This window comes from Mirounga leonina, unplaced genomic scaffold (assembly GCF_011800145.1).
Source record: "Mirounga leonina isolate KUSES-001 unplaced genomic scaffold, KU_Mleo_1.0 Mir_173, whole genome shotgun sequence".
Taxonomy (NCBI): domain Eukaryota; kingdom Metazoa; phylum Chordata; class Mammalia; order Carnivora; family Phocidae; genus Mirounga; species Mirounga leonina.
This window is the reverse complement of record NW_023270447.1, coordinates 58,891,236-58,915,773: the sequence shown is the minus strand read 5'-3', so window position 1 is coordinate 58,915,773 and position 24,538 is coordinate 58,891,236. Positions and strand designations below refer to the sequence as shown.

The following is a 24,538-nucleotide window of genomic DNA, read 5'->3' as shown; positions in this document are numbered from 1 at the left end:
TAATTCTACACAACCAACTCTTGTTGAGTATTCAGAAGCAGCTCAATTGCTAAAGAACCACCTAGGCAAAAATAAAACTCAGCCTTACAATATCTCTGGGAAAGAGAAGCAGCTGCTATATCATTAATTGCAACCATTCACAGAGCCCAAACTTTGGGCAAGCCACAGTGCTTAGCATGACCCTTGTCACAAATTCCACCTATCCTCCTAACCCTCACTTGTCCCTCTAGTTCGTGGCTAGCTCCTGATGGCTCCTCCCCTGTGCCTCTCCCATGTCCAGATGTCCATTTGCAATCAAATAAGAACTGGCTGGTTTCATCCTGGGCTCTAGAAAATACAACCCTGGCTCCTCAGTGAGGACACAGCTTGGTGTCAGGACAGCAGCCTATGGTGGGGCCTCCCTGGAGATCCCCAGGCTATGTCCATACCTAGTTTAAGATGGCAGAGCCCACTTATCTGTGGACAGGTGAACTGTCTATGCTATGTGGACCTCCCACACGCCCTGATCACAGGGCTCTTCCTCAATCCCTTCTACCTACACCTGCCTCATGCCTCCTACATACACACTCAGGACTCCCAAATGAAGATGGAGTAGGAGGGAAATGATCGGGCTGTAGATTCCGTGAAAACAGCAGGAGCTCTGTAGTCAGATAGGCATAGGTTTGAATTTCACCATTTTACTTAATAGCTGTGTGACTTAGACTGGTCATTTAACCTCTCTGAGTCTTATTTTCTCATCTCCATAAAGGGGAATGATCTTCTGTACTCTTGGGGTTTCTATGAGGATTAGAAACAATGTATGTGTGTTATGCCCAGTGGCACTCAACCAATGCCACACATAGGAGGGTCTCTTTATACTCATTAAAATATGTATACTTTCTGATCCCAGGGTCCTGGGATCGAGCCCCACATCAGGCTCCCTGCTTTTCCATCTCCCCCTGCCCCTGATCCTGCTCTCTCCCTCTCTCTGTAATGCTTGAGCTTTCTCCCTCTAATAAATAAGTAAAATCTTTAAAAAATAAAAATAAAAATAAAATAAAATAATAATAATAAATAAATATATATATATATATATACTTTCTGTCCCTAAATTCTTACAACTACCAGGCTGCAAGGTCAGCCCACCAGTGGTGTTGCTGTGATCAGCCTGGCTGGTTTATAGCTAAGCTCTCCTGCTACGCCTAGACCTTAGTCTCATGCAGACATGGAAGTTTTGGCCCCTCTGCCCATGGTTTGCCTGGGATTGTCCCAGTATAAGGACTGAAATTTCCACATCTTGGGAGCACTGGGAATTCAGTCTTGGGAAAACTGAGATGGTTGGTCACCCTATCAAGGCAGCTGACCCAGAGCGGGCAGAGTAGTTGTCAGACCTGAGAGAAGAAACTGGGCTTCCCATAACCTCTCCCAGTTGGATGGATGGGCCAGGTAGGCGCCTACTCAGTCCCTCCTTCCAAGTTCCCAGCCAAGTCCCTGTTAAGCAGAGGTCGTGGGTGACACCTAGAGGTTATGTTAAAAACTGCAGTCTGATAATCACCCACCAGCCCCTTGAGCCTTTGTTCATTAATAAATATTGAGGCACTGGACATAAGTCTTGGGGGTCTTGGAAGACATCCTCAAACAAGTTAAGCTGAGACCTACTGATTGATAAAGTGTTAGCCAGGTCAAGGCAAGTGGGAAAGAAATTATTCTAGGCAGGAGGGAACAGCAAAGACCAAAGTTCTGAGTTGGAAGAAGCAGGAAACTTTCAAGAAACTACAGTATGGGGTCGGGCCGGGGGGGGGGGGGGGGGGGGGGGGGGGGGGGGCTCGGTGACAACAAAGTTGGAAAGGTTGTCAGCGGCTGATCAGCTAGGGGAAATTTTTTTGTCTTTAAGTGCAAGCAGAATTTAGTGAAGGTTTTAAGCAGGACAGTAACATAATCAGATCTACATTTTTCAAAGGTAACTCTGGCTACAAGGAGGAGACTGGTTAGAACAGTAGTAAACCTAAAGCCAGGCAGGCAACTGTAGTGCCCAGGTGATGCAGAGACTGAAGCCCCGCACTTGGCTGGTACAGAGGGATGAAGAGGAAGGTGATGGTTTGAGAGATGTTATGGAAATAGAATGGGCAGGGACACGGTGACTGACGAGGTGAGGGATGAGAAACAGCAAGGTTCAAAAATGATGTACGTTTCCAAATAGGACCACGGGAGACCAGTGGGGCAGGTGCTGAGATGGGAGCATGAGAAGAACGGGGACAATGTTGGGCATGTTGAATCTGAGGTGACAGTGGGACATCCAAATGAAGACAGTAAATAAGCAGTTGAATAAAGATTAGGAAGGGGGACATAAATGTGGGGATGATCTAGCAAGGAGATGGTAACTGAAGCCCTTAGCAGCACCAACATTTTAAATTGGCAGAGGGGCGCCTGGGTGGCTCAGTTGGTTAAGCGACTGCCTTCGGCTCAGGTCATGATCCCAGAGTCCTGGGATCGAGCCCCGCATCGGGCTCCCTGCTCTGCGGGAAGCCTGCTTCTCCCTCTCCCACTCCCCCTGCTTGTGTTCCTGCTCTTGCTATGTCTCTCTCTGTCAAAAAAATAAATAAAATCTTAAAAAAAAAAAAAGTATTTATTGCCTGGGTGGCTCAGTCGGTTGAGCGTCTGCCTTCGGCTCAGGTCGTGGTCCCAGGGTCCTGGAATCGAGCCCCGCGTCGGGCTCCCTGCTCCGCGGGGAGCCTGCTTCTCCCTCTCCCACTCCCCCTGCTTGTGTTCCCTCTCTCGCTGTCTCTCTCTCTCTGTCAATGAAATAAATAAATAAAATCTTAAAAAAAATAAAAATAAAAACAGGCAGAGACAGGAGCGAGAACGTGCCAAAGGAAAACCAAGTGAGTATGATGTTATAAAAGGGGGGCAAGAGTGTTTCAGAAAGTAGACAGTGGTCAACAGCATCAAGTATTTCTGGGAGGCAGTGAAATGAGATCTGAAAATTGTCCATTGAACAACGTGTTGGACAGAAAGACAAATCCTGCATGATTTCACTCATGCGTAGTCAAAAGTAGACTCGTGGTTCCAGGGGTAGGGGGGAGGGGAGAGTGGGGAGTTCTTTAGTGGGCACAGAGTTTCAGCTGGGGACTAGGGAAAGAGTTCCCTAGACAGATGATGGAGGTACTTAACACCACTGAACTGTACACTTAGAAACGGCTAACAAGGTAAATATTCCTGTTACGTGTATTTTACCGCACCTGCATACACACACAAAAGTCACCTTCTCTGTGAGGTCTTCCAGGCCACCCTTTGTAAAATGTCAAGCCCTCCACGGACTAGGAGAGAAACGGAATCAGGTGGAGGCCGGGCAGGCGCAGGGCGAGAAAGGCGGGAGCGTCCAGAGCCGCCTCCACGAGAAGGGGAGAGGGAAGGAGCGCGGGAGGGGCGGGTTAAGCTGGGGCCAGGGGTGACACCTAGAGGTCATGTTTAAAAAAAAAAACAAAAAACAGCCGCTGATAATCACGCACCTGGCCCAGGAGGGGAGGGGAGGGGGGGGGAGGGGGGGGGAGGGGGGGGGCCTGAGAGGCGCGAGGTCCGGGAGAGGAACGCCATTTCGGGCCGGGCGAGGAGAGGCGGAATAGGGGTTGGGCTCAGGGTTTTGGAGGAGAGGAGTGCACGTCCGCCAGCCCCCGGGCTTAGGCTGAGAGCTACAGAAGGGACGTGGTTCCATAGGTTCAGGACCTGCACAGGACCTCCACAGCCCCCGCCTGCACCTCCGCTGACCTGGCCGCTGTGGAAGGCAGATGTGGCAGGAGGCCTCCTGCAGCGCCATGGCCTCAGCCCTCGGACCTGCGTGCCCTCCATCGTCCACCCTCAGCATCCCTAGCCCCAGCAAGAAGGCAGTTGCGGCCAGGCACGGAGGACGCCATCTTGCGAAAGTTCCCCCAGGGGTCCCGACCGTAAGGAGCCAGGGGCCCTACATTGGTCACATGCCAGTAGGGCAGCAGGAATTGGGAGTCTGGCTTGGAGGGAGACCAACATCAATGACCACCTCTACCCCCACCCCCCTAGCTGGCCTCTAAAGAGTCCAGCCTGCGCTCTGGGTCAAGGTCAAGCACAGTGCCCTTGCAGGACAATATGCCCTAACCATGATCTCCCTTTCTTGAAGTCAGCCCCTACTTGGCCTTTAGAAATCTACCCTCTCCCTCAGGAGCAGGTGGGAAGTGATGGGTCAGGGGGCCGGTTTCTGTTTCCTCTGTCCATAGATAGGGCCCTTGAGTGGAAACCCCTTTGGCTGGACCAAAGGCCTGGAGGCACTAGAGCTGCTCACCTGGGGCCCTGACCATGATAGTGGGGACAGAAGATAACCTATGCTGCCTCAGCCCTCACAGAGCCCTGTTCCCAGGGGCCCTTCCCCCAGAATCCACACCAAAGCCAGGGCCTTCCTAGAGCCTTCCCAGTGCTCAAGCCTCCTAGGAGGAGGAGTCCTAATGTAGTTGTTATTCTGAGTCCTGCAGCCCCTCTCCTTGTGACATACGAACCCACTTTGTATGCCCTGAGCCCACATAGCTGGGCCCCTAGTTCACAGGCTAAATCCTGGACCCCTGGCCAGGCTGAAGCATATACCCATCTTATTTAATCACAACAACCCTATGAACTAGGTACTATTATTATTCCCATTTTTTACAGAGGAGAAAACAGGCTCAGAGAAGGTAAGCAACTTGCCCCGAATCATACAGCTTACTAAATATTGGAGGTAGTTTTCAAACCCTGGTCTATCTGGCTTTTGGAACCCATGTTCTCCAATTTATTAGTCTGCAGAGTAGCACCAAGTGCCTTTTACCACCGCTGATCAGTTTCTGGGTACTGCCTTCCTGGCTGCAAGACTGAACACGCAGCCAGACCTCTTTTTCACAGCCCTGTCCCTACATCACATCCTTCCTCTTGGCAGTGAACTTGCCAATGATGTAATACTGAATGGTATTATATCAGATTCCCTGACAAAGGAATCTCCTTTGCAATGCCTGGAACCATAGCATCCATCTCAAATGTCTCCAACCTTATGCTCTATTGCTCCTGAGGGTTTGGCTCACATTCCTCACTGGGCTTTTTGCTTATGCCATTTACCCTTCTTGAAGTGCCCTTCCCAAAGCCTCCAAGAGCCACCCGCTGAAGTCTCAGAAGACTTTTACTTTCCTCAATCCAGTGATCTCACTGGAAAGCTCCTCTGGCCCAATACTCACCCAGAAAGCTTCAAGGAGGGCTTGAGTTCTAGTCCTATAGGGTCAGGAAGGGGGGAAAGGACACGAATGCAGCTGCTTCTTTCCGGTCCCGAGCCACCAGTTTTTTCTCCAAATCTTGCTTGGGACAAGGGGGCAAAAGATTGTTGAGAGAGAAGTGGGGATGAAGAAAGAGATAGGTGCACTTGAGAGACTGGCAGAGAGAAAGGAGAGAGGTTTGTAGGAGCCGTGCAAATAACCTATCTTCCTATAACATCAGTTTCTCTGGACCAATTTGGGGAGGAAAGAAAATCTGTAACTTAAGACATTTTAATATTTTTTAAAGTTTTAAAGGAACATTACGAGTCAAAGGCAAAATTCTCTAGAATTTTTAAGCTAGAACATGACATTGGTAAGAAATTCCGTGCTTGGGGCGGGGCCGGGGGTAGGGGGTTAGGAATCCTGGCTCCTCCCCCAGCTCAGTTTAGGGGACGAGAGAAAGCCTGGCACCCAGTGAAGGCCGCTACTGTGATCTCCGTGGGCGGTGGGTGTGTGGCGGGGGAGGCATGGCCCATCCAGAGGCTCTGGGAAAGGGCAGTCCTGCGTCCCCGCCGTACCCTTGGCGACAGCGGCTGGGTGGGAGGGGGAGAGTGTGAGCCGCGGTCACTGGCGCCGCCCCCTCCCTCCGGCTCCACCCTAGCTCTGGCTCCACGTGGTTTTCACCACCCGCAGCGCAGACCGGGGTGGGGGAGGGGCCTCGCCACGCACCTCCGGGCTGGAGAGGGTGTGGCCGGGAGAACCGCGAGCCCCACGGGGGTCGGTCCGTGACTTCTTCTCGGAAAAGAGCGAGGAACGCGCTCTGTGGGCAACGGACTCCACAGGCTTCCGACGACAAACCTGGGACGGAGAGTCCGGGAGTCCTGAAAAGACAGGTGAGCGGCGCTAGGGGAAGGACAAGCCAGGGTCCCCATCCGGACCGCCATGGCCGTGCACGCCCGTCGTCTGTGCCACATTGCCTTCCACGTGCCCGCGGGGCAGCCCCTCACCCAGGATCTGCAGCGTGTCTTCGGATTCCAGCCCTTGGCGGTGCGGGAAGCAGAAGGCTGGCGGCAGTTGGCCCTGCGCAGCGGCGACGCGGTCTTTTTGGTGAACGAGGGCGCAGGGCCGCGGGAGCCGCTGTACGGCCTGGACCCACGTCATGCTGTGCCCAGCGCCACGAACCTGTGCTTCGACGTGGCGGACGCGGGCGCCGCCGCCCGGGCGTTGGTTGCGCGGGGCTGCAGCGTGCCGGTGCCCCCGGTTAGCGTGAAGGATACGCACGGCACAGCCACCTACGCTGTGGTCAGCTCGCCCGCCGGCAACCTCAGCCTGACACTCCTGGAGCGTGCCGGCTTCCGAGGGCCTTTCCTCCCGGGATTCCAGCCTGTGGCCTCTGCAGCCAGCCCGGGCTGGGTCAGCCACGTGGACCACCTGACCCTGGCCTGCACCCCTGGCAGCTCCCCCACACTGATGCGCTGGTTCCACGACTGTCTAGACTTTCGCCACCTGCCACTGAGTCCAGGTGAGGATCCGGAGATAGGCCTCGAGGTGACAGCAGGATCTGGGCGAGGGGGACTGAAGCTCACCGCCCTGCAGACCCCCCCAGGCAGTGCCGTCCCCACCCTCGTGCTGGCTGAGACCCTGCCAGGGGCTTCTAGTGGACAGGACCAGGTGGAGCAGTTCCTGGCCCGGCACAGGGGACCAGGACTGCAGCACGTGGGGCTCTACACGCCGAACATCGTAGAAGCCAGTGAGGGGGTAGCAGTGGCTGGGGGCCGGCTCCTGGCTCCTCCTGAGGCATACTACCAGCAGCCGGGCAAGGAGAGGCAGATCCTAGCTGCTGGGCATCAGCCTAGCCTGCTGGCCCGACAGGGGATCCTGCTGGACGGTGATGAAGGCAAGTTTCTGCTTCAGGTCTTCACCAAGTCTCTCTTTCCAGAGGACACCTTCTTCCTGGAGCTGATTCAGAGGCAGGGGGCCACAGGCTTTGGCTGGGGCAACATCCGGGCCCTATGGCAGTCGGTGCAGGAGCAAGCCGCCAGGGACCGGGAAGCCTGAGGAAGGCTGGGGCTGGGGAGCACCGGGCCAGCTGGAACTGAGAAACACCTGCAGAGGCTTGGGGTGCTTTGTCCCCAGGGGCACCATCTCTTCGGTGCCTACCAGAACTTGAAGCTCTCACTGGGACCCAAAGAGGTGGGATTTTGTTTTGAACTATGAACTGTTCTTATGTCTTCTATAACTAATATATATGCAAGATACAAAGAAAAAGGAATTACATAATTAGGAAATAGAACTTCCCAATACTTTTGAACCATCTTTGTGACCTTCTCTGATCCCATTTCTCTCCACCCTATCCAATTTTATTGTTAACCCCTTGATTTGCTGTATTGTTTCACTACGTATGAAACAATAGAGAAATAAATTTAGTATTTGAGGTAGGAATTCTAAGAACAAATCCTCCCATTTCCCCTCTCCCTAGGGAACAGCCACTGCAGGTGGGGAGGGGTTGGGTCAGGGCTGAGCCCAGCCACCTGCTCTAGGACAATACCACTGCTCTATAGTCAGAGCCAACCAGAGATCTGGACCAAGGGTGTTGGGTGTCAGCCACAGGCAGGGGCCCTCTGCAGCTGCTTTCTCCCTCTCTCCTCGGGGTTGTGGGAGGACAGATCACTCTGGAGAGAACACCCACCGCCATTTGCCCGGGGCTGGATGGGAGCTCAGGCAGTGGAAGTCAGCACCAAACAGGACTTTACCACTTTCTGGGTCCCTCCGAGAGGAAGAACGAGTGGGCGAGGGAGGGGGTGGAAAGTCTCCAAAATGACTATAAAAATAAGCACTTTATTAAAAAACTGGATTCTCAGGAAGTGGGGGCTTCCAGAGGTGTCACTGGGCAGTACTCTTGAGGCTGGATGCATCCGGAGGCCGAAAGAAACTATCCAGGAGTTGTTGGCCCGGGCTGGGCTTTTTCCGGCTGGATGGAGTGGACACCGGGCATCTTTTGGGACCCTGTGCAGAAGCCAAAGAAAGGAGGCACTAAGGGGGCAGCAGAGTCCTCTCCTTCCGCCCCCTCTCCACTCCACTAATACAGCTCAGGTTCTAGTCTGAATGTCGTAAAGCTTCCAACCCGTCTCCAGTATCTACGTCTTCGGTCAACATGGCAGCCCAAGGTAGTCTTCCTAAGATACAAATCAGGCTCCTGTCTCCACCCAAAATGCTTTAGCGGCCTGGTGTTCATGGCCCTGACTGGCCTGCGCGGGCCCTGCTGATCAAACGCGCCTAGCTCCTCACACGCTGCATTATGAAGTTGGCCACATTATGCCAGCATTGCCCACAGGACTCTTGGGCCCAGGGAAGAACATTCCTACTGCGGACTCCCCTCCCAAACCTGGAGGTAATGGTTCGGTTCTTCCACACAGATTACCAGCTGCTGCTTCTAAGCGGCCCTTCCTGATCCTTGCCTCCCAGACAGAACTGGAAGCTCTCCACCTCATAAGCCACAAAACCGAGTATAAGCATTTTGCACACCTGGGGCCCTACTGTCTCCACCATTTGTTCTTATTCCCTCACCACCCTGGCCTCCAAGCTATAAGGTGTCCAGGGAAGAACTATTATTCCTCTCCCCATGGCCAAGTGTGGAGTGGATAATGTTCACCCAAGCATGTGTCATTTAACTCACTGAAAACCCGGGGATTTGGGCCTGAGGAAAGATGGCTGGGGGAGGGCCAAGAGACTCACCTTGCGAGTCCCTGGCTGTTGGCCCTCGTACACACGGAACACCTGGCCAAGGAAAAAAGGGGAGAGCGCAGGGCTGGCACCTTCCCCCAAAGAGCCAAACCCCTGTGGTCTCTCAACTTCATGCCCCCACACATCTGTTTAAAATATGCTTTTGTTGTGGGGCGCCTGGGTGGCTCAGTCGTCAAGTGTCAGCCTTTGGCTCAGGTCATGATGCCAGGGTCCTGGGATCGAGCCCCGCATCGGGCTCCCTGCTCCTCGGGAAGCCTGCTTCTCCCTCTCCCACTCCCCCTGCTTGTGTTCCCTCTCGCTGTGTCTCTGTCAAATGAATAAATAAAATCTTTAAAAAAAAAATACGCTTTTGTTTTCTCCTGGTAATAGGTTCACGTAGAACATACAGGAACCCCCAAAAAGTACAACAAAGACAACACAGGCAGTGCCTTTTTCATAGCAGTGGAGACAGCTGCAGTGTGAAACTCCTCGCGGGTCAGCCAGCGAGCGCCAGGCGGCGCGACGGTCACCGGGGTCTGCCCTTCCAGGGCCAGACCGTATACTTGATAGGTCAGCTTGATGTGAGAGAAAGTGTGGACCACCTGGAGGGAGGGCCAAGGGGCTGAAACAGGCCCAGGGATGTGCCCACAAAAGCCACACCCCTGCCCCGCCCGAGGCTCACACACCTGCCCGAGGTGCCGGAGGCGGGGCGCTGGGAGGGGCCCAGCCCAGCTCTGCAGCTCCCGCAGCAGGGCCTCCCGCTGCTGTGGCCCCGAGGGCTCTGCGGTCACAGCTGGGAACTGCCACAGTCCTGCCAGCAGCCCTGAGAGAGAGGACAGCCAGGTGTGGCCAGGCCTGAGCTGCCGACCTCTCCGCTTCCCCCTTGTTGCTCCTGCCACCGCCCTCCGCTCCGACGATCTAGGTACCTGAACTGGGCCTCTGCACCAGCAGGACCCGAGGACCCCCGAGGGCCCCGGGCTGCTCCAGAACACAGGTGGCAGAGCACTCCTCCCTGGGGGGCCTGCGGCCGGCCTTTCTGGGGAAGTTGGTCACTCCCCGGGTCGGGTCCCAGGGCTCCGTGGGAGGCGCGCACAGCCTGCAGGGCCCAGCGCAGGGAGCTGGGAAGAGAGATCCCGCAGCGCCGCTCAGGCCCAGGCAGCAGGCCGTGGCCCAGCTCTGCAGGGTCTTACTCAGCGTAGGATAAAGTGCCATGCGGCGCGCTGCGGGGCTGGGGCTGGGGCTGGCGCTCACCACACTCCTCCACGTCGGGGCTGCCCGGTGGGCCCCGGGAGCCCAAGAGCTGTTCCCGCTCCACCTGAGGCGCGAGGCAGACGTCAGGCGCCAGGGGTCACCGTCTAGGACCCCTGCCTGCCCCTCCCGCAGATGGCTCACCCTCTGCTGTGCCCGGCACAGGCTCTGCACAGGGCACCGGCTGCAGCGCGGGTGCTGCGGGGTGCACACTGTGGCCCCCAGCTCCATGGCCGCTTGGTTCCAGTCCCCGGGCCGCGCCGGGTCCACCAGCTGCTGGGCTAAGCTCCTACAAGGGAACGTGGCTATGAGCCAAAGACACTTTGGAGACCCCCTTGCCAGTCTCCCCAGGACCCCAAGACCCTACCAGAGAAGCTGGGAGACGAGGGCACTCCTGGGATCCGCACCAATGGCTCGGACTCGGCACAACACCCGCACTACATTCCCGTCTACCACACCGGTTGCCTGGCACAGAGGAATGCACGAGTCAGCCGGCTCCGGGAGGAAGGAGGGTGGGCACACACCGAGCGGGGGTGGGCTAAGGGCTCACCTGTCCGAAGGCAATGGAAGCAATGGCTCCAGCTGTGTACCGCCCCACGCCAGGCAGGAGCTGCTGCAGGGTCTCTGCTGTCCGTGGCATGTGGCCCCCTAGCTCCTCTACCACCTGATTGGGGTGGGGGGAGGGGTGAGGCTCTAGGTTATGAGACACCTGAGGCCCTGGGGCTCACCCCCTTACCTGTCACCCCCTGTAACCCCCTTACCTTCCGGGCTCCCTCCTGCAGCCGCCGGCCTCGAGAGTAGTAGCCCAGGCCCGCCCAGAGCTGGTTCACCTCCTGTGGGTGAGATCAGAGAGATCAGTGGTCAGTCCTCAGTTGTCCCCATTTCCCTCTACCCCTGGGCGACTCTTACCTCCAGGGAAGCACTGGCCAGGTCCTGTAGCGTTGGCCACTTCTATAGCTCGAAGGCAATCAAAAAGAAGTAAGATCAAGATCAAGGGAGGTGGAGGAAGCCTTCTTTACCCCACCCCAAAGGCTAAACTCTCTCTGGGGTCTGGCTCATGACCCTCCCCTTCCTTCCCTGAAGTCACCTGCATCCATCGGGTGTAATAGTCGATCACCGTGGCAACCTGGGTCTGCTGCAGCATGACCTCTGAGACCCACACTGGGGGAGAGGGGTTGGCATGAGGGCACTCCGAGCTGCCCTGCTCCCAGCACACAGCCCCTAGACCCCAGACCAGTGGGCGTCGAGGCAAAGCAGCCCTGCTCCCAAGACATGCACTCACCAGCGTATGCCCGCCTGTCCAGATCCACCTCACCCTCTGCCTGCCAAAGCAATCCCAGGTAAGGAGTCAGTATGGAGACAGCTGGGCACTGACCTCCCACCCACTGTCCCTGGCCCTCGCCTGCTTACCCGCCTTCTCCAGGGTAGGTCCCGCTTCTCTCGGTCGTACCAGCTCAGTAGGTTCTCCCGAAAGACTCTGACGTCAGCTGGGTCTCTGAAGAGATGGTACGGGGAGAGAGAGGCCTGCAACAACACCTCCTCCTGCCGCCCGGCCAAGCCTGAGGGGGCCGCAGGAAACTCAGGCTTCGTCCCTGCACAGGCTATGCACCAGGTACCTGGGGCACTGCAGCCTGGCTGCTCCCCCTGAGGGCGCCCCCACCCCCAACCCCTGGTTTAAGCTTTGGACCTGGAGTCAGACCAGAATTCTCTAGCTCTGTGTAACCTGAGCCAGATTTCTGGCCTTAACTTGGCCAGGGTGGTACCGCTACCTCCTTTGACTCTGGGTCACAATGAAAACCCAACAGTTTCAGCCAAGCATAATGTATACGTATGCAGTGCTTTCCCATTTAGAAAACATTTTCAGGCTCATAGACTCATTCGATCCCATGAAAGCCACAGGAGGAAGGAAATGCACAGACAATCGCTCCATTTCATGGTAAGAAAGCAGCCACTCAGAGCAATTGTCCCAAAGTTACAGGGCAAAGTCAGAATGAGACCCTTAATTAGTCCCTTAAGGCCCTGACACATACCACATTCCCTTCCCACCCCGAATCTCCCTCCCTTTCATGGCCACTGAATCCAACACCTTCATCTTTGACTAGGACCGCGCTCCTTACCATTGGGGGTAGAAGGCTTGACCTGGCGGCCGCTGAGGACACGCTTCTCCCTTCCCTCCTGGCAAGGTGCCCGCTTCCTCTGACAACTCCTCACAGCTGTTCGTGGCTTCTTCATGATGGCCTAGAAGAGAAAGGCCCAAAGTAGTCAGTCACCATGAGGCTGAATCTTGGGGCCCCACAACAGATATAGATAGCCACCTCCTTCTCTACAGTCCTCATTATAGAGAATCTAGCTTTCCTCACCCTCCAGATGCTCATGGGTTTGCCCCTGGCTGGCTGTGGCACTGAGGTATGACCAGTGGGGCTGAACTTCTGCAAGTGACTTCAGAGAGACCAACATTAGCATAATTTTGGAGACCCACAAAAGAAGAGGCCAGGGCTGAGCTGGATACACCTGTGTATCCTGGATGCTCACTGTCACTTTGTATGTGTGGACAGGGATTCATTACGTGTGTCTAGAAGCACAGGGCAGGTAGGAAGTTTATCTGGTAGAGATGCAGCACATGAAACAGCCTTGAGCCGTCATGGAGTCCAAACCTCCATCCTACAGAAAGGAGAAACCAAGGATCAGAGATGGGAAAAGATTTGCCTGAGAGCAGACGGCAAGCTGGGGTGGTGGTGGGAGCGGATGTGCTATTTTTATTCCTAATCTTTTCTTGATCTGGTAAACCAAAGCTGGCTGCCCATTGGTAATGCGAAATATATCTAGTTGATCTTCACTGCTCCCTACTGTTCTCTTGGTGCCCTTTTCTCAAACAACTAAAACGTTAGTGAGGGCTTATTATATGCCAGGCTCTGTACTAAGTGTTATACCAATTTCTAACTCAGTCTCCAGACAACTCCATTAGGTATCTGCTAGTATCACCTCCATTTTAGTTAGGAGGAAGTTGAGGCTTGCAGAGGTGAAGCAACTTGTCCACCCAAACCCAAAAGGCCTGCCTCCAGAGACTGCACTCTTGTGCTGTGCTACACCACAGTCCCTGCTGAGCCCCTGGTTCAACCCCTTTCCTTAAAACCTGACTTCATCACCTCATTTGCATCAAAAGAGCTTGTTTCCTCCTTCAGAGAAAAAAAGTGAATGCACAAGTTTACTGCACTCTGCACTTATCTGCATTCTCCTTCTCCTTCCCCTTGTGATATAGAACAATGGTCTCTCCCAAATTGGCTGAGCTCAAGTTCCTGCTCCTTAATCCCTTTTACACAACCCACTCTCCTTCCCTTCATAGCCAACCCTCTTTGACCAAACTCCCTAACTCCATAATTCACTCTACCATCTATTCTCCAAAGAGTAAAGCAGTCTTTTAAAACATGATCATGTTATTTTCTTACTTAAAACCTTCAGTGGCTTCCTACTAATTCACTCACTAAATATTTATGTAGTGCCTATGTGCCAAGCAGTTTCAAGTACATGGAATACTTCAGTAAATAAAATACCAAAGGTTCCTGTCATCATGAAGCTTATATTCTAACGTGGGGGGGGGGGCAAACAATAATAATTAAATTATATAGAATGTTAAGTGATAAATAGTAACATAAAGAGAAAAAGTAGAGTTGGTGAAGGGGATAAGGAGTGGTGATGGTGGAATGTTGCGATTTTATTTTTTTTTAAAGATTTTATTTATTTATTTATTTGACAGAGAGAGAGCACAAGCAGGAGGAGCAGCAGCAGGAGAGGGAGAAGTAGGCTCCCCACTGAATAGAGAGCCCCTTGTGGGGCTTGATCCCAGGACCTTGGGATCATGATGTGAGCCGAAGGCAGACGCTTCACCAAATGAGCCACCTGGAATGTTGCAATTTTAAAGCACATGGTCAAGGTGGGCCTTATTAAAGTGATATTTGACCAATGATTTAAGGCAACTGAAGGAATTAGCCAAAGGCATCCTAAAAAGGAGCTAGTGCAATGGCCCTAAGAAAGGTGCCTGGTGTGTCTGCAGAATAATAAGGAAGCCAATGTGGTTAGAATGCACCAAGAAAGGATGAGTAGTAGATGAGGTCAAAGAGGTAAAGAAGGTAGGGAGCATAAGGATCACTAAGTACCTTGTAAGCCACTGGAGGAATTTGGCTCTCACATCCATTGCTCTGAGAACCCAATCCTCTTAATATAGTTTTGTAGGCTCCAAAGATCCCCACCTGCCTCATCCCCTCACTCACTATGCTCCAGCCTGTTGGCCTTGACATCTCACCCAATCCTTTTCTTGTACAGCTGTACAGTTTGTACAGCTCTTATCCTGTGCTTCACCTAACAGTTATTCATTCTTTCAGGTCTTGACTTAAATGTCCAAATCAGCCCCCCTCCCCCAGTCTCACCCTCTTGTGTAATTCTCCATTTTCCTCTTATACTAATTGTAATTTCACATTTATTTATGTTTCTTTGATCAGTGTCCACTTCCCCGACTTGACTACAGAACTCCATGAGCAAAGACTGAGTCTTTTTTGTTGACTCTTGAGTCCCCAGAGCTGAGCACAGTGCCAGATAAGTTGCATACAACAAGCACTGTTAAATTAATTAAAACCGGATGAGAGAAGAGATAGTAAGAGGTTTTCTTTCTTTAGAATGGGAGAAATCCAAACGATCCAGAATAATGATGAAAAAGACTCATTGGACAGAGAAAGGTTGAAGACGAACTAGAAACAGTGAATAATCAAGGAGAAGGGGTTGAGACTCCTTGGTGGGTCGAGAGGATGGGAACCGGAGTCCCTGAAAAAGAACTGGCCTCCGGTAAGGGCATGTCTCTCACGGTATCAGAAGTCAAGAGCAATCACCCTCGAGGTCAACCACCCCTCCTGCCTGGATTATTGTAAAGGCTTCCCCGCCAGTCGGTGACTCTAACCCCTCTGGCAGCCTCTCTCGAGTCCCTCTCCCCGCCTTTTCACTTCCTGGAAGTGAGGTCTCCATCCTGCCTGTGAATGTGCCTGAACCCAGAAGATCCTTCTTTCCCCTACACTGCCCTGTCTGTGCGTAACTCCTAGACGCGCTTCACGCTGGCCGGGGTGGCGTCACCTCCGCTGGGGACCCCCACCCCCACCCCGGGGCCGCGTGGATGAAGACCGCGTGAAGCGGCCGCCCACGTTCCCGCCCGCAGAACGCGGAGAAGGAATTACCTCCCGCTCGGTCTCCCGCGCCCGGCTCCCGACGCACTCCAGGGGGCGTGGCTCCGACCCGCACGGCGCCCGCCAATAGGTCCCCGCGCGCGCCCGGCCGCCTCCTCCGCGCTAGACCCGGGAGGTGTGAACGGAAGTCCGACCCGTCCGCGACTCGGCGACTCGGAGGGCGAGGCCCCGCCCCGTCCCCGATCGCCGGAGCCGCGCGGAGAGAAGAAGCGGAAGCCCGGCGAACCCACCGACTACTCAGGCGAGGGGCCCGCCGTGTCATGGCCGCCGACAATGGCGATGGCGCAGCCTCAGCCCCAGCGGCCCCTGACGGTGAGTGGCTTCTCAGGGCTTCCCGCCTTAAAAGCCTGTGCGCTCCGCAGCGGGGGAAGGCCTCGGGCTCTCGGCTCTAGAAACTGATCTCAACGTTCAGAGGACTAGCTCATTCCTTCTGAACCAGCCACGAGGAGACTACAAATCCCGGTGGGCACCGCGGCTCGGGCGCAGAAGCCCGGCGTGTTGGGAGCAGTCCGGGCGGGTATAGGGGCGTGTCGGGAGGTGTAGTCTAGAGCTGGTGGTTCTTTTAAGTGGCGCGGGTCCGAAGAAGTGGAACGTGTTGGGAGCTTGGGTGTGAGGAATTATTTATGAGGCCCTGGGGCGTGCTGGTTAGCTCCTGGGGCCCCGTGGGAACAGTACTATGGAGCTTTGGGGGTATTAAAAGAGTCGCATTCCTCAAGCCCTGAGAAGGATTTCCTGCGGGATGTGGGAAGAAGGAACCTCACAGATCGTCTAGTCCAGCCTTCCTCCTCTAAAGTTTGTGATGCTGAGGGGAGAAGTAATTTTCCCAAAGTCTCACATAAACTACTGGAAGACGCCAGCTTTCTCTTCCCAAATTCAGGGCACTGTTCACTCCAAGCACTGTGCGTAGAGCACGTGTGATACAAAGGCTTGCAGGAGAGACATGCTATTTCTTGCCTTAATGGAAACTGCCCCCCAACATTCCACCCTCAGCCATGGCCTACCTTGGAATCTCTTCCCCTGGGCCTCTGCCTCAGCATTACCATCCATCGCTCTCCTTACCCTCAGGTGGTGTCAGCAAAAGCACAAAATCTGAGGAAGAGCTAGTAGTCCAGGTGCCCGTGGTGGATGTGCAGAGTGACAACTTCAAGGAGATGTGGCCGTCCCTCCTGCTGGCCATAAAGACCGCTAGCTTCGTAGCTGTGGACACGGTGAGGGCTGGGGGATGGGGAGGGCAGATAGTTATGAAAGGGCTGGTGCTGGGAACCTAACACAGAACTCCCTTTACACACTCCCAGGAACTGAGTGGGCTTGGGGACAGGAAGAGTTTGCTGAACCAGTAAGTATAAGCCCTGATCTTAGTGCCAGCCTTGGCAGGAGGGGCAGACCTCATCCCTGGAGTAGAAGTCACAGTCCTGGGTGGTTTGAGGGCTAACTCCCAGCCACAGCCACCCCCTAAACCCAACCCCAAGGTGCATCGAGGAACGTTACAAGTCCGTGTGTCATGCGGCCAGGACCCGTTCTGTTCTCTCCCTGGGCCTTGCCTGCTTCAAGCAGCAGCTAGACAAGGTAGGTACTGGTCTCCTTCCTATCTCTGGTCTGTGGCTGCGGGGAGGGGGGTAGAGATCCTGGAGAACATCGGGTGTAAGGTGTTTCTATCCCAAATCCCAAGGGAGCAGATCCTTTCTCTCTCAGGGTGAACACTCCTACCTGGCTCAGGTGTTCAATCTGACCCTGCTGTGCATGGAAGAGTATGTGATAGAACCAAAGTCTGTGCAGTTCTTGGTGCAGCATGGCTTCAACTTCAACCGGCAGTATGCTCAGGGTATCCCGTACCACAAGGGCAATGACAAGGTAGGTCTCCAGCCTTGAGACTGCCCCTTCTGTGACTTCATTTCTTCCTAACCGAGGCTGGGTGCAGGGGGGGGAGGATCTGCTTCTTAGGGAGGATGGGAAATCACTAGGGATAGGGCTGGGGAAACCAGCCTGATCCACAGAAGACTAGCATTGGGAAGGCAGGGAGCGAGAGCTTTCCAGATAGGGGCACCGGCGGTAAGTGTCCTGCAAGAGAGGCTCACTACGGGACTGTCCTTCCCAATGATCCCTTTCTTTCCACCCAGGGCGATGAGAGTCAGAGCCAGTCAGTGAGGACCCTGTTCCTGGAACTAATCCGGGCCCGCCGGCCCCTGGTACTACACAATGGTCTTATAGACTTGGTGTTCCTGTACCAGAATTTCTATGCACACCTGCCCGAGAGCTTGGGAACCTTCACTGCTGACCTATGTGAAATGTTCCCAGCTGGCATTTATGACACCAAATATGCTGCTGAGTTTCATGTGCGCTTCGTGGCCTCCTACCTAGAATATGCTTTCCGGAAATGGTGAGCAACTGGTTAAGGCTTAGGGGTGGGGCCTGGTATAAGCCTATTTCATTTACTTGAGGTATTTATTGAGTGCCTGCCATGTGCCAGGCACTGTGTTAAGTGCTGAGGACTCAGCAGTAAGCAGAACTGACAAAAAACCCTGTTCCCATGGAGTATATAAGCTATGGACCAACACCCTCGTCCGCTGTTTCAGCGAGCGGGAAAATGGGAAGCAGCAGGCAGCGGGCGGCCCGCACCTGACCCTGGAGTTCTGCAGCTATCCATCTAGCATGAGGGCCCATATTGACTACCGCTGCTGCATGCCCCCTGCAACCCACCGTCCTCATTCCACCAGCGTCTGTGACAACTTTTCGGTGAGAGCACCTGCCCATTTCTTGGGGGAGGGCAGGTTCCTGATGCCTGGAACCCCCTCTCTAAGCCTCTTTCCTACCTCTAGGCGTACGGTTGGTGTCCCCTGGGACCACAGTGTCCTCGGTCCCATGATATCGATCTTATCATTGACACCGATGAGGCTGTGGTGGTGGACAAGCGGCGACGGCGGCGACGTAGGGACAAACGGCGGAGGGCTTTGTTGGGCCTGCCTGGGAAACAGACCTCTGAGGAAAATGAGGATTGTCCTCCCGTGAAGCAGGTCTGCGGGGATGGCCTCCAGGCTGAAGAAGTTGAGCAGGAGGTGGCTAAGGATGAGACTAGGAGCCAGCCTGGCTTGGAGCAAGGTCACAAAAATGACTTGGAGCTGGGGCTTAAAGCAGCAGGGCCAGAAACAGCTGATATGGCTGCCTCAGAAGTGCCAGGGAATCAAGCCGGTCCTCACCCAGTGCCTGGGGATGGACTGCATCGGGCTGGTTTTGATGCCTTTATGACAGGCTACGTGATGGCCTATGTGGGTGTGAGCCAAGGACCCCAGCTCTGTAGCTCTGGGCCCTGGCTACCTGAATGCCACAACAAGGTATACCTGAGTGGCAAAGCTGTGCCCCTCACAGTGGCCAAGAGCCAGTTCTCCCGATCCTCCAAAGCCCACAACCAGAAGATGAAGCTGGCTTGGGGCAGCAGCTGACCCAACTTCCGCCTAGCACGCAAGGCCCAGGGAGAGGACTGAGAATGGAACAGAGGTGTCTGGGTCCCTCTAGCCTGTGAATGTCCTACTCCCACCTTCTACAGAATTGGGGGGTGGGGGTGGGGGCAGTCTTGGCCTGGACCTTCTCCTTTACCCTGAAGGCTGAGGAACAAGGGTACACATAAGGAAGCTGACCAGCACCTGTAACATAGACTTTATTTTTAAATCTGAAAGTGTCTGGGAAAAAGTATTACCAAAAAATCAACAGAAACAAGTTATGAAAATATTTGACCAGCTTCATCTTTGGTTATTTCTTATCGCGGCTCTGTAAGGACAGACTGTTCCCACAGCTCCAGCCATAGCAGGAAGGGAAGAAAATCAGTCCATGTATAAACCATTTAACCAACTGAGTGTATCACATGTTGACAAATACATAGAGCAGGCCCTGAGGCCTACAAAACCAGCCCCACTCCCAACCACAAGGCTGAAAGTTTTATGGGGCAGAACATTAAGATTCCTTCATAAATATGAAAATAGATTAATCAACTGGAAAAGATTTTTGAATAGGTTAGCTAAGAGCCATGACCACCACGCTGCCTCACCATCCCCTTGCATAGAAATGTAGTGATGTGGTCTGACCATGCAGTAAGTGCAAACAGCAATTATTCAAGTGTCTTAGACATCCTGGCAAGAAGCTCCCCGGTCTTAAGGTCTGAGAAATAGCCATGCCTTTTATGGCTTCCTGGTGAGCTCCAGGTTCCATCCAGTAGCTTGTATGACCCAGGAAAGGGCGAAAGGTAGACCTGGGGTGGGAGAAGAACCTGGGGTATTAGCTGCCTGCCAGCTCAAACTAGAACTAGGAGTCCTCTGGTCCTGTCTGGGCAAGTGCACTGGGAGCCGGATGGGAGCCAGAGCTCCTTGCTGGATTTCAGAAGCTTCGTATCAGCTGTTGGCCCTAACTAGGAAGGGCTTTCGTTGCTGCCTCCCCTCTCACGCACAGCCATTGGGCACTTGGAGCCCCCAGACTGACCCTGGCCTGGCCTGGCCTGCCTGCTCTACAGGCCGCAGGGAGGAGTCAAGGCTGTGCACCAAGGGGGCCCTGCGGCTTCAAAGGAAGGTCCACCCCCAAGGGAGCTGGGGACTAACCCCTCTCACCCATCCTGTTTGCCCTGGCTTTTCAGGCCTATGCCTGAGACAGAGAAAGGGACTGGAGCCAAGCCTCTTGGCCTTTCTTCTTCTACCTCCATTTCCTCAGAGGCACCTGCAAGGCACGGACTGGCCCCCTGGGGCCTGGGCCCAAAACCATTTTCTTCTTGGAGACTGGAGCAGTCCATGGCTTCATGGGCCGGAGCAGCTGGGAGGGCAGATGCTCGGAATGGCGGGATCTCTCTCACTCTGTACTTGAGACTACTGAGGCGTGGTGGGGGCCCATCAGATAGTGATTCTTCTCGGCCCACAAATGGACAGGCCTCTCGATGCAAGAACTCTGGTGAACCAGGCAAAGAACGCCACCGGCGAGCAGGTGGGACCAGGGGCTCCTGCCAGTCCGCCACAGGCAGAGTTCCGGGCCCTGGTGCATCCAAGTCAAATACCAGGGAGATGACAGACTTGCTGGGCAGGTCAAAGAACTTGATCTTGCCACCCTTGAGGTCCTGGCGAGCACTGAAAGGGTTGATTTTGGGGGTGCAGGCAGCACCACCTCGTTGTGGCCGGTAGTACGGGTCCAAGACATTCACTGTACGTGGGGGCTTACGGGAGAAGATGTCTGACTGGCTTCGAGACAACCAGATAGTGCGTCTTGGGCGTGGGGACTTGGGAGGGATCTTGTCATCCAGTAAGCTCAGTCGCTTCACCCCAGGTCCTTTTTCCAAGAGTCCTAAAAAACAATGAGTCAAATCAGGGTTACTCCCACTAGTCATAACAAACAGAAGTGGCACCTTGTGACACAAACCATTTCACCAATGAGAAAACAAACTCAGAAGGGAGGCTATATGCGCCAAGTCATAATTCTTAGAGTCCAGTACTTTTTCCATCATCCCCTGCCCTTTGCCCTTCTTCTGGACATGGGATCCTACAATCAGCCCTAGAGAGGAAGGCCCCACATCCTAATTTCCTCCCTTGGGGTCAGGTGGAACACTCTGGTCTAATCTCTTACCCTTGGCTGTGGGCTGCAGCTTCCTGTCCGTCTCCAGCTCTTCTTCCTGTAGATGGCTCAGAATTTCCTCCAGGGTCTTCCCAATCTCCGTGAAGGATGGGCGCAGTTTGGGGTCCATCTGTAGTCATCCACACCAGCCATTAGCCCTGCCCTCCTATCTTCTACCCCAAGGATGGCATTTGAGTCTGTTTCTGGCATCTTCTAAGATTCAGATATGCAGCTAAGAGATCTTTTCTAAAGGCCCCAGACCACGAGAGTGATTCCCAGAGCTAAGGTCAGGGAAGATGCTATTGTCTCATACCCATCCATGTCAGCACCCTTTCTGTATGTCTTATCCTCTCGATGGGCACAGAACCATCCAAAAGGGTATGCTTACATTGGTTTGTTCTGTTCTTGCTAACATGTTTCTGGGAGCTATCTGGACAAAGCCCAGCTACCCCCTGTTCATGACAGGTAGGTCCAGCCCCAGAGCTGTATAAAATGAAGGCTAACAAAAGCTCTTCCCATGGGCCTTAAGATCAGCTGGACCCAAAGTCCAACTGAAACCTGACCAGAGCTCTATCAATGTCCAGGGCAAGAGATGATGAGTCTACCCTGCAGGCTGAGGACTGTATAATACAGAGCAATTTTCCTTTTCTTGGTCCAGGGCTCTCGACAGTCTGTCAGGCCCGGAGGAGGGGCTGTGGGCACTGCCATTCATCAGTGAAAAGGAGGCTCCTCCTCCTACAGTCCTACCCAGATGAAAGGGGTTCAGCCAGCCCCTGACCAAAGCTGGGGGGAGGGAAGGGGAGGGAGACACTCACATTACAGCAGTTGAAGGTGAGCTGCAGAAAGTCTGGGGGACAGTCTCCCACCATATGCTGGAAAGCGTCATAGTCTAGCCCGAAGTTCTGTGGATGGGTATGGTAGACTGGTCATTAATCCCTCCACCCATCCTGGCCTGCTTAGGAGAGGCTGAGAATTGCCCCGAAGTAACCATACAGACAGTTCCAGCAACTCCACCCTGGGAACAACAGCTCCATAGCTTCAAAACCAGCCCCATCCCACTGGCACTGTGCCCTATGCCTGCAGCTCACCTCTGTGCGGGGAAGATAGTCCGGATCAGCCTGGATGCGGGCGATGATCTCACAGAGGATGATACCGTAAGAGAACACGTCCGCCTGGTGGGTAATGAGACCTCAGTTTCCTTCTCAGTGGAGTGAGAGGTGGGGTTTCTGCCCCTCGGGTCCACTAGCCCAGGCCTGAGCCCTACTGTGTGCATTTCATTCAGTTCACTTACTGGGCAGCTGCCAAGTACCAGCTCTGCTCTTAGAAGGATATAGATCCTCACCCAGAACATATAAGGTGATCCTGGATACCTTCTGCTAAGAATGGATTCTAGGGGCGCCTGGGTGGCTCAGATGGTTGGGCGTCTGCCTTCGGCTCAGGTCATGATCCCAGGGTCCTGGGATCGAGTCCCGCATCGGGCTCCCTGCTAGGCGGGGAGCCTGCTTCTCCCTCTGCCTCTCTCTCTCTGTCGCTAATGAATAAATAAATAAAATCTTTAAAAAAAAAAAAAAAGAATGGATTCTAAGGAGAACCATGCCCAGGGTCCCCAGACTCACCTTTTCATTATAGGGCTCATCTCGGAGAACCTCAGGTGCCATCCAGAAGGGTGAGCCCACCACGGCCAGCTTCTCACTCCCCATGCTGTGGGGTGGGGGTGGAGGAAAGATTATATGGATAATGAGCTTGCCACTGGCTGGTGCAATGGGATATCTGACCACTGGGAATTCCTCTCCCTGAAGGACAGGCACTAAGACTGACCAAATTTAGGGAGCTGGGATTGAGCTGTGACCAAGTTCTGGCCTCTAGGGAGGAAGCTGGAGTTTTCCCTTTGCTTCAGTCCCTTCTGTGACCCCAGTACCTATTAGGGCTACCCACCTGACGTCAGGAATCTTCTCAGCCAGGCCAAAGTCAGCTACCACTGCAGAGTAACCATTCTCATCCCTCTTTATCAGGCAGTTCTAGGGTTCCCAAAGAAGAAGGAAATGTGGCTCAGAAGGGGGACCAGCCAGCCATAAGGTTACCACCACCCCTCCTTGCCACAGGGCACCTTGGCCTCTCCTCCTTGGTGAAACCACACTCTTAGGCTGACCCCAGTGGTCAGACTTGGGGGCTCTGTCAGCCATGGGAGATGGCTTAGGCCTGGATTTTGGGTGGCTGCCCTAAGATTCATATGCTTCAAACAAATATTTATCTTTGTTTTCTATATACTAAGCATGGTTCTAAGTGCCAGAAATACCTCAATGAACAGACATCTTTGTCCTCTTGGAGCTTACAATCTAGTGGAAGAAGACAGACTATCAGGCCCCTGGCCTCCCATCCTCTTTTCCTCAGAATGCAGAGACCCAAAGGCGAGCCTGAGTAATATAAGTAATGTAATGTAAGTAATGTAAGCCTAAGACAAGCGCTCAGGCCTGCACTACCTTTCACTGCCCACAAGATCACAACCAGCTTCCTCTCAGTCCATGATCTGCCTCTAACCAACTGACTTACCCCCTCCCCCTGCTGTTCCTATGCACACAGCTCTATCCAAACTTGTCACAGACAAGCTGGACTCCTGAAGCCTGAACAGCCCCTTCAAGCTTTTCTTGTGCTTACACTGTTCCCTTCCATTTGGAATGTTCTCCCAACTCTCCTTTTCACCTCAAAAGATTTTATGTGTTTTAAGGTAAGTGCCCTTTCCACGCTGTCCTCTCCAGCTCTCACCAGCCTCTCTCTCAACTCCTTTAACTCCTCCTCTCCGCTACTTCCTCTTATAGTCTAGCAGAGAGCAGGTTCTGGTTCAGGCCTTCCCTCTTCATAACACTCAACTCGTGAGAGAGGCTCAGGATGTGCTCACCGAACAAGAGAAAGGATGAACCCAAATGACTTGTAAATAAACACAAAGCAGCAACCAGGCTTGGCATGCAGTTGCCGAGGCAAGCCAAGTCACCTCCTGCTTCCTCCACCTCAGGTACAATCACTCCCTTCCTTTGGCCTCGACGTGATCATACTCTTCTCTGCCTGAGCTGGAAGGAGCCCGTGATTTCGCCTTCTCCTGCTCCGGGTCCCAGGTAGACACGCCCCATCCCTGGCTTCCGAGCAGGACCATCCTTGTGCTTGTCCTGGCTTTGGCCCTCCCATCAAGTCGTGCTGGCTCAGCAACCCCTGACTATGGCTGTGAGAGGACAGGCTCTAGGCCAGCTTGCCTGTTAAAAAGCCAAAGCCCAGGCTATAGGGCACAGGCTTGTGAGGCAGTGGCAGCCCAGATCTGTCACGGATTTTTCTCCCCTCCTCCCTTTTCACCAACAACTCAGGCTCCTGTCTCCAAGGCTCAGGCTAAAGTACTACTTACTATTTGCTCAGAAACAGCCCTCAGAAATTCAGCCTGGGAGCAGCAGATAAGGAAAAGAATATGGCCACAGTACACTGTCCTTGTCAAAGCTGTGCGGTTTCTGCCCCAGCTTCATGTTCATGGCCATCTACTGTCTGCTCACTGCAAAC

General features: G+C 53.9%; 4 protein-coding genes across 15 annotated transcripts in view; 2 read left to right on the top strand and 2 right to left on the bottom strand.

The window, feature by feature from the left end:
* The first annotated feature begins 3,569 nt into the window (after nucleotides 1–3,569).
* HPDL (4-hydroxyphenylpyruvate dioxygenase like) lies at nucleotides 3,570–8,052 on the top strand. The gene has a single exon (XM_035018717.1). The coding sequence runs from the start codon at nucleotides 6,162–6,164 to the stop codon at nucleotides 7,275–7,277; it is 1,116 nt and encodes a 371-aa protein (XP_034874608.1). The 5' UTR covers nucleotides 3,570–6,161; the 3' UTR covers nucleotides 7,278–8,052.
* On the bottom strand, nucleotides 8,038–15,719 carry MUTYH (mutY DNA glycosylase). Of its 9 annotated transcripts, none has more exons than XM_035018705.1 (17): nucleotides 15,410–15,490; nucleotides 12,757–12,851; nucleotides 12,551–12,629; nucleotides 12,308–12,428; nucleotides 11,601–11,749; nucleotides 11,473–11,512; nucleotides 11,278–11,351; nucleotides 11,100–11,141; nucleotides 10,952–11,023; nucleotides 10,741–10,854; nucleotides 10,558–10,655; nucleotides 10,335–10,479; nucleotides 10,194–10,257; nucleotides 9,869–10,060; nucleotides 9,392–9,765; nucleotides 8,955–8,996; nucleotides 8,038–8,225 (listed from the first exon to the last, which is right to left on the bottom strand). In XM_035018705.1, exons 3-17 carry the CDS (start codon nucleotides 12,563–12,565, stop codon nucleotides 8,103–8,105), a joined length of 1,665 nt encoding a protein of 554 aa, XP_034874596.1. In that variant the 5' UTR covers nucleotides 12,566–12,629; nucleotides 12,757–12,851; nucleotides 15,410–15,490; the 3' UTR covers nucleotides 8,038–8,102. The 9 variants fall into 9 exon arrangements, with proteins under 9 accessions (XP_034874596.1, XP_034874603.1, XP_034874598.1 ...); XM_035018712.1 differs by having other exon boundaries at nucleotides 9,392–9,544; nucleotides 9,629–9,765; nucleotides 12,551–12,851; nucleotides 15,410–15,488; XM_035018707.1 differs by having other exon boundaries at nucleotides 9,392–9,544; nucleotides 9,629–9,765; nucleotides 11,278–11,512; nucleotides 12,551–12,851; nucleotides 15,410–15,492.
* TOE1 (target of EGR1, exonuclease) lies at nucleotides 15,560–19,139 on the top strand. Of its 2 annotated transcripts, none has more exons than XM_035018715.1 (8): nucleotides 15,560–15,730; nucleotides 16,484–16,626; nucleotides 16,714–16,754; nucleotides 16,888–16,984; nucleotides 17,111–17,269; nucleotides 17,536–17,795; nucleotides 17,992–18,151; nucleotides 18,235–19,139. In XM_035018715.1, the coding sequence occupies exons 1-8, from the start codon at nucleotides 15,679–15,681 to the stop codon at nucleotides 18,853–18,855; spliced, it is 1,533 nt and encodes a 510-aa protein (XP_034874606.1). In that variant the 5' UTR covers nucleotides 15,560–15,678; the 3' UTR covers nucleotides 18,856–19,139. The 2 variants fall into 2 exon arrangements, with proteins under 2 accessions (XP_034874606.1, XP_034874607.1); XM_035018716.1 differs by having other exon boundaries at nucleotides 15,688–15,880.
* Nucleotides 19,054–24,538, bottom strand: part of TESK2 (testis associated actin remodelling kinase 2) — a 149,004-nt gene continuing 143,519 nt past the window's right edge. For all 3 annotated transcript variants that reach the window (XM_035018704.1, XM_035018702.1, XM_035018703.1), the window contains 6 exons: nucleotides 22,934–23,016; nucleotides 22,615–22,699; nucleotides 22,087–22,170; nucleotides 21,814–21,900; nucleotides 21,011–21,128; nucleotides 19,054–20,731 (listed from right to left, as the gene is read on the bottom strand). In XM_035018704.1, the coding sequence (XP_034874595.1) occupies nucleotides 20,007–20,731; nucleotides 21,011–21,128; nucleotides 21,814–21,900; nucleotides 22,087–22,170; nucleotides 22,615–22,699; nucleotides 22,934–23,016 (1,182 nt within the window). In that variant the 3' untranslated portion in view covers nucleotides 19,054–20,006. The remainder of the gene's footprint in view (nucleotides 20,732–21,010; nucleotides 21,129–21,813; nucleotides 21,901–22,086; nucleotides 22,171–22,614; nucleotides 22,700–22,933; nucleotides 23,017–24,538) is intronic.

Coding starts and splice junctions, on each gene's coding strand:
- HPDL (XM_035018717.1), top strand. CDS start 6,162: ATGGCCGTGCACGCCCGTCGTCTGTGCCACATTGCCTTCCACGTGCCC.
- MUTYH (XM_035018705.1), bottom strand. Junction 10,855..10,951: donor TGCAGGAGGGAGCCCGGAAG/GTAAGGGGGTTA, acceptor CACCCCAATCAG/GTGGTAGAGGAGCTAGGGGG. Junction 10,656..10,740: donor CTTCCATTGCCTTCGGACAG/GTGAGCCCTTAG, acceptor CCTCTGTGCCAG/GCAACCGGTGTGGTAGACGG.
- TOE1 (XM_035018715.1), top strand. CDS start 15,679: ATGGCCGCCGACAATGGCGATGGCGCAGCCTCAGCCCCAGCGGCCCCT. Junction 15,731..16,483: donor AGCCCCAGCGGCCCCTGACG/GTGAGTGGCTTC, acceptor CCTTACCCTCAG/GTGGTGTCAGCAAAAGCACA. Junction 16,985..17,110: donor TCAAGCAGCAGCTAGACAAG/GTAGGTACTGGT, acceptor TTTCTCTCTCAG/GGTGAACACTCCTACCTGGC.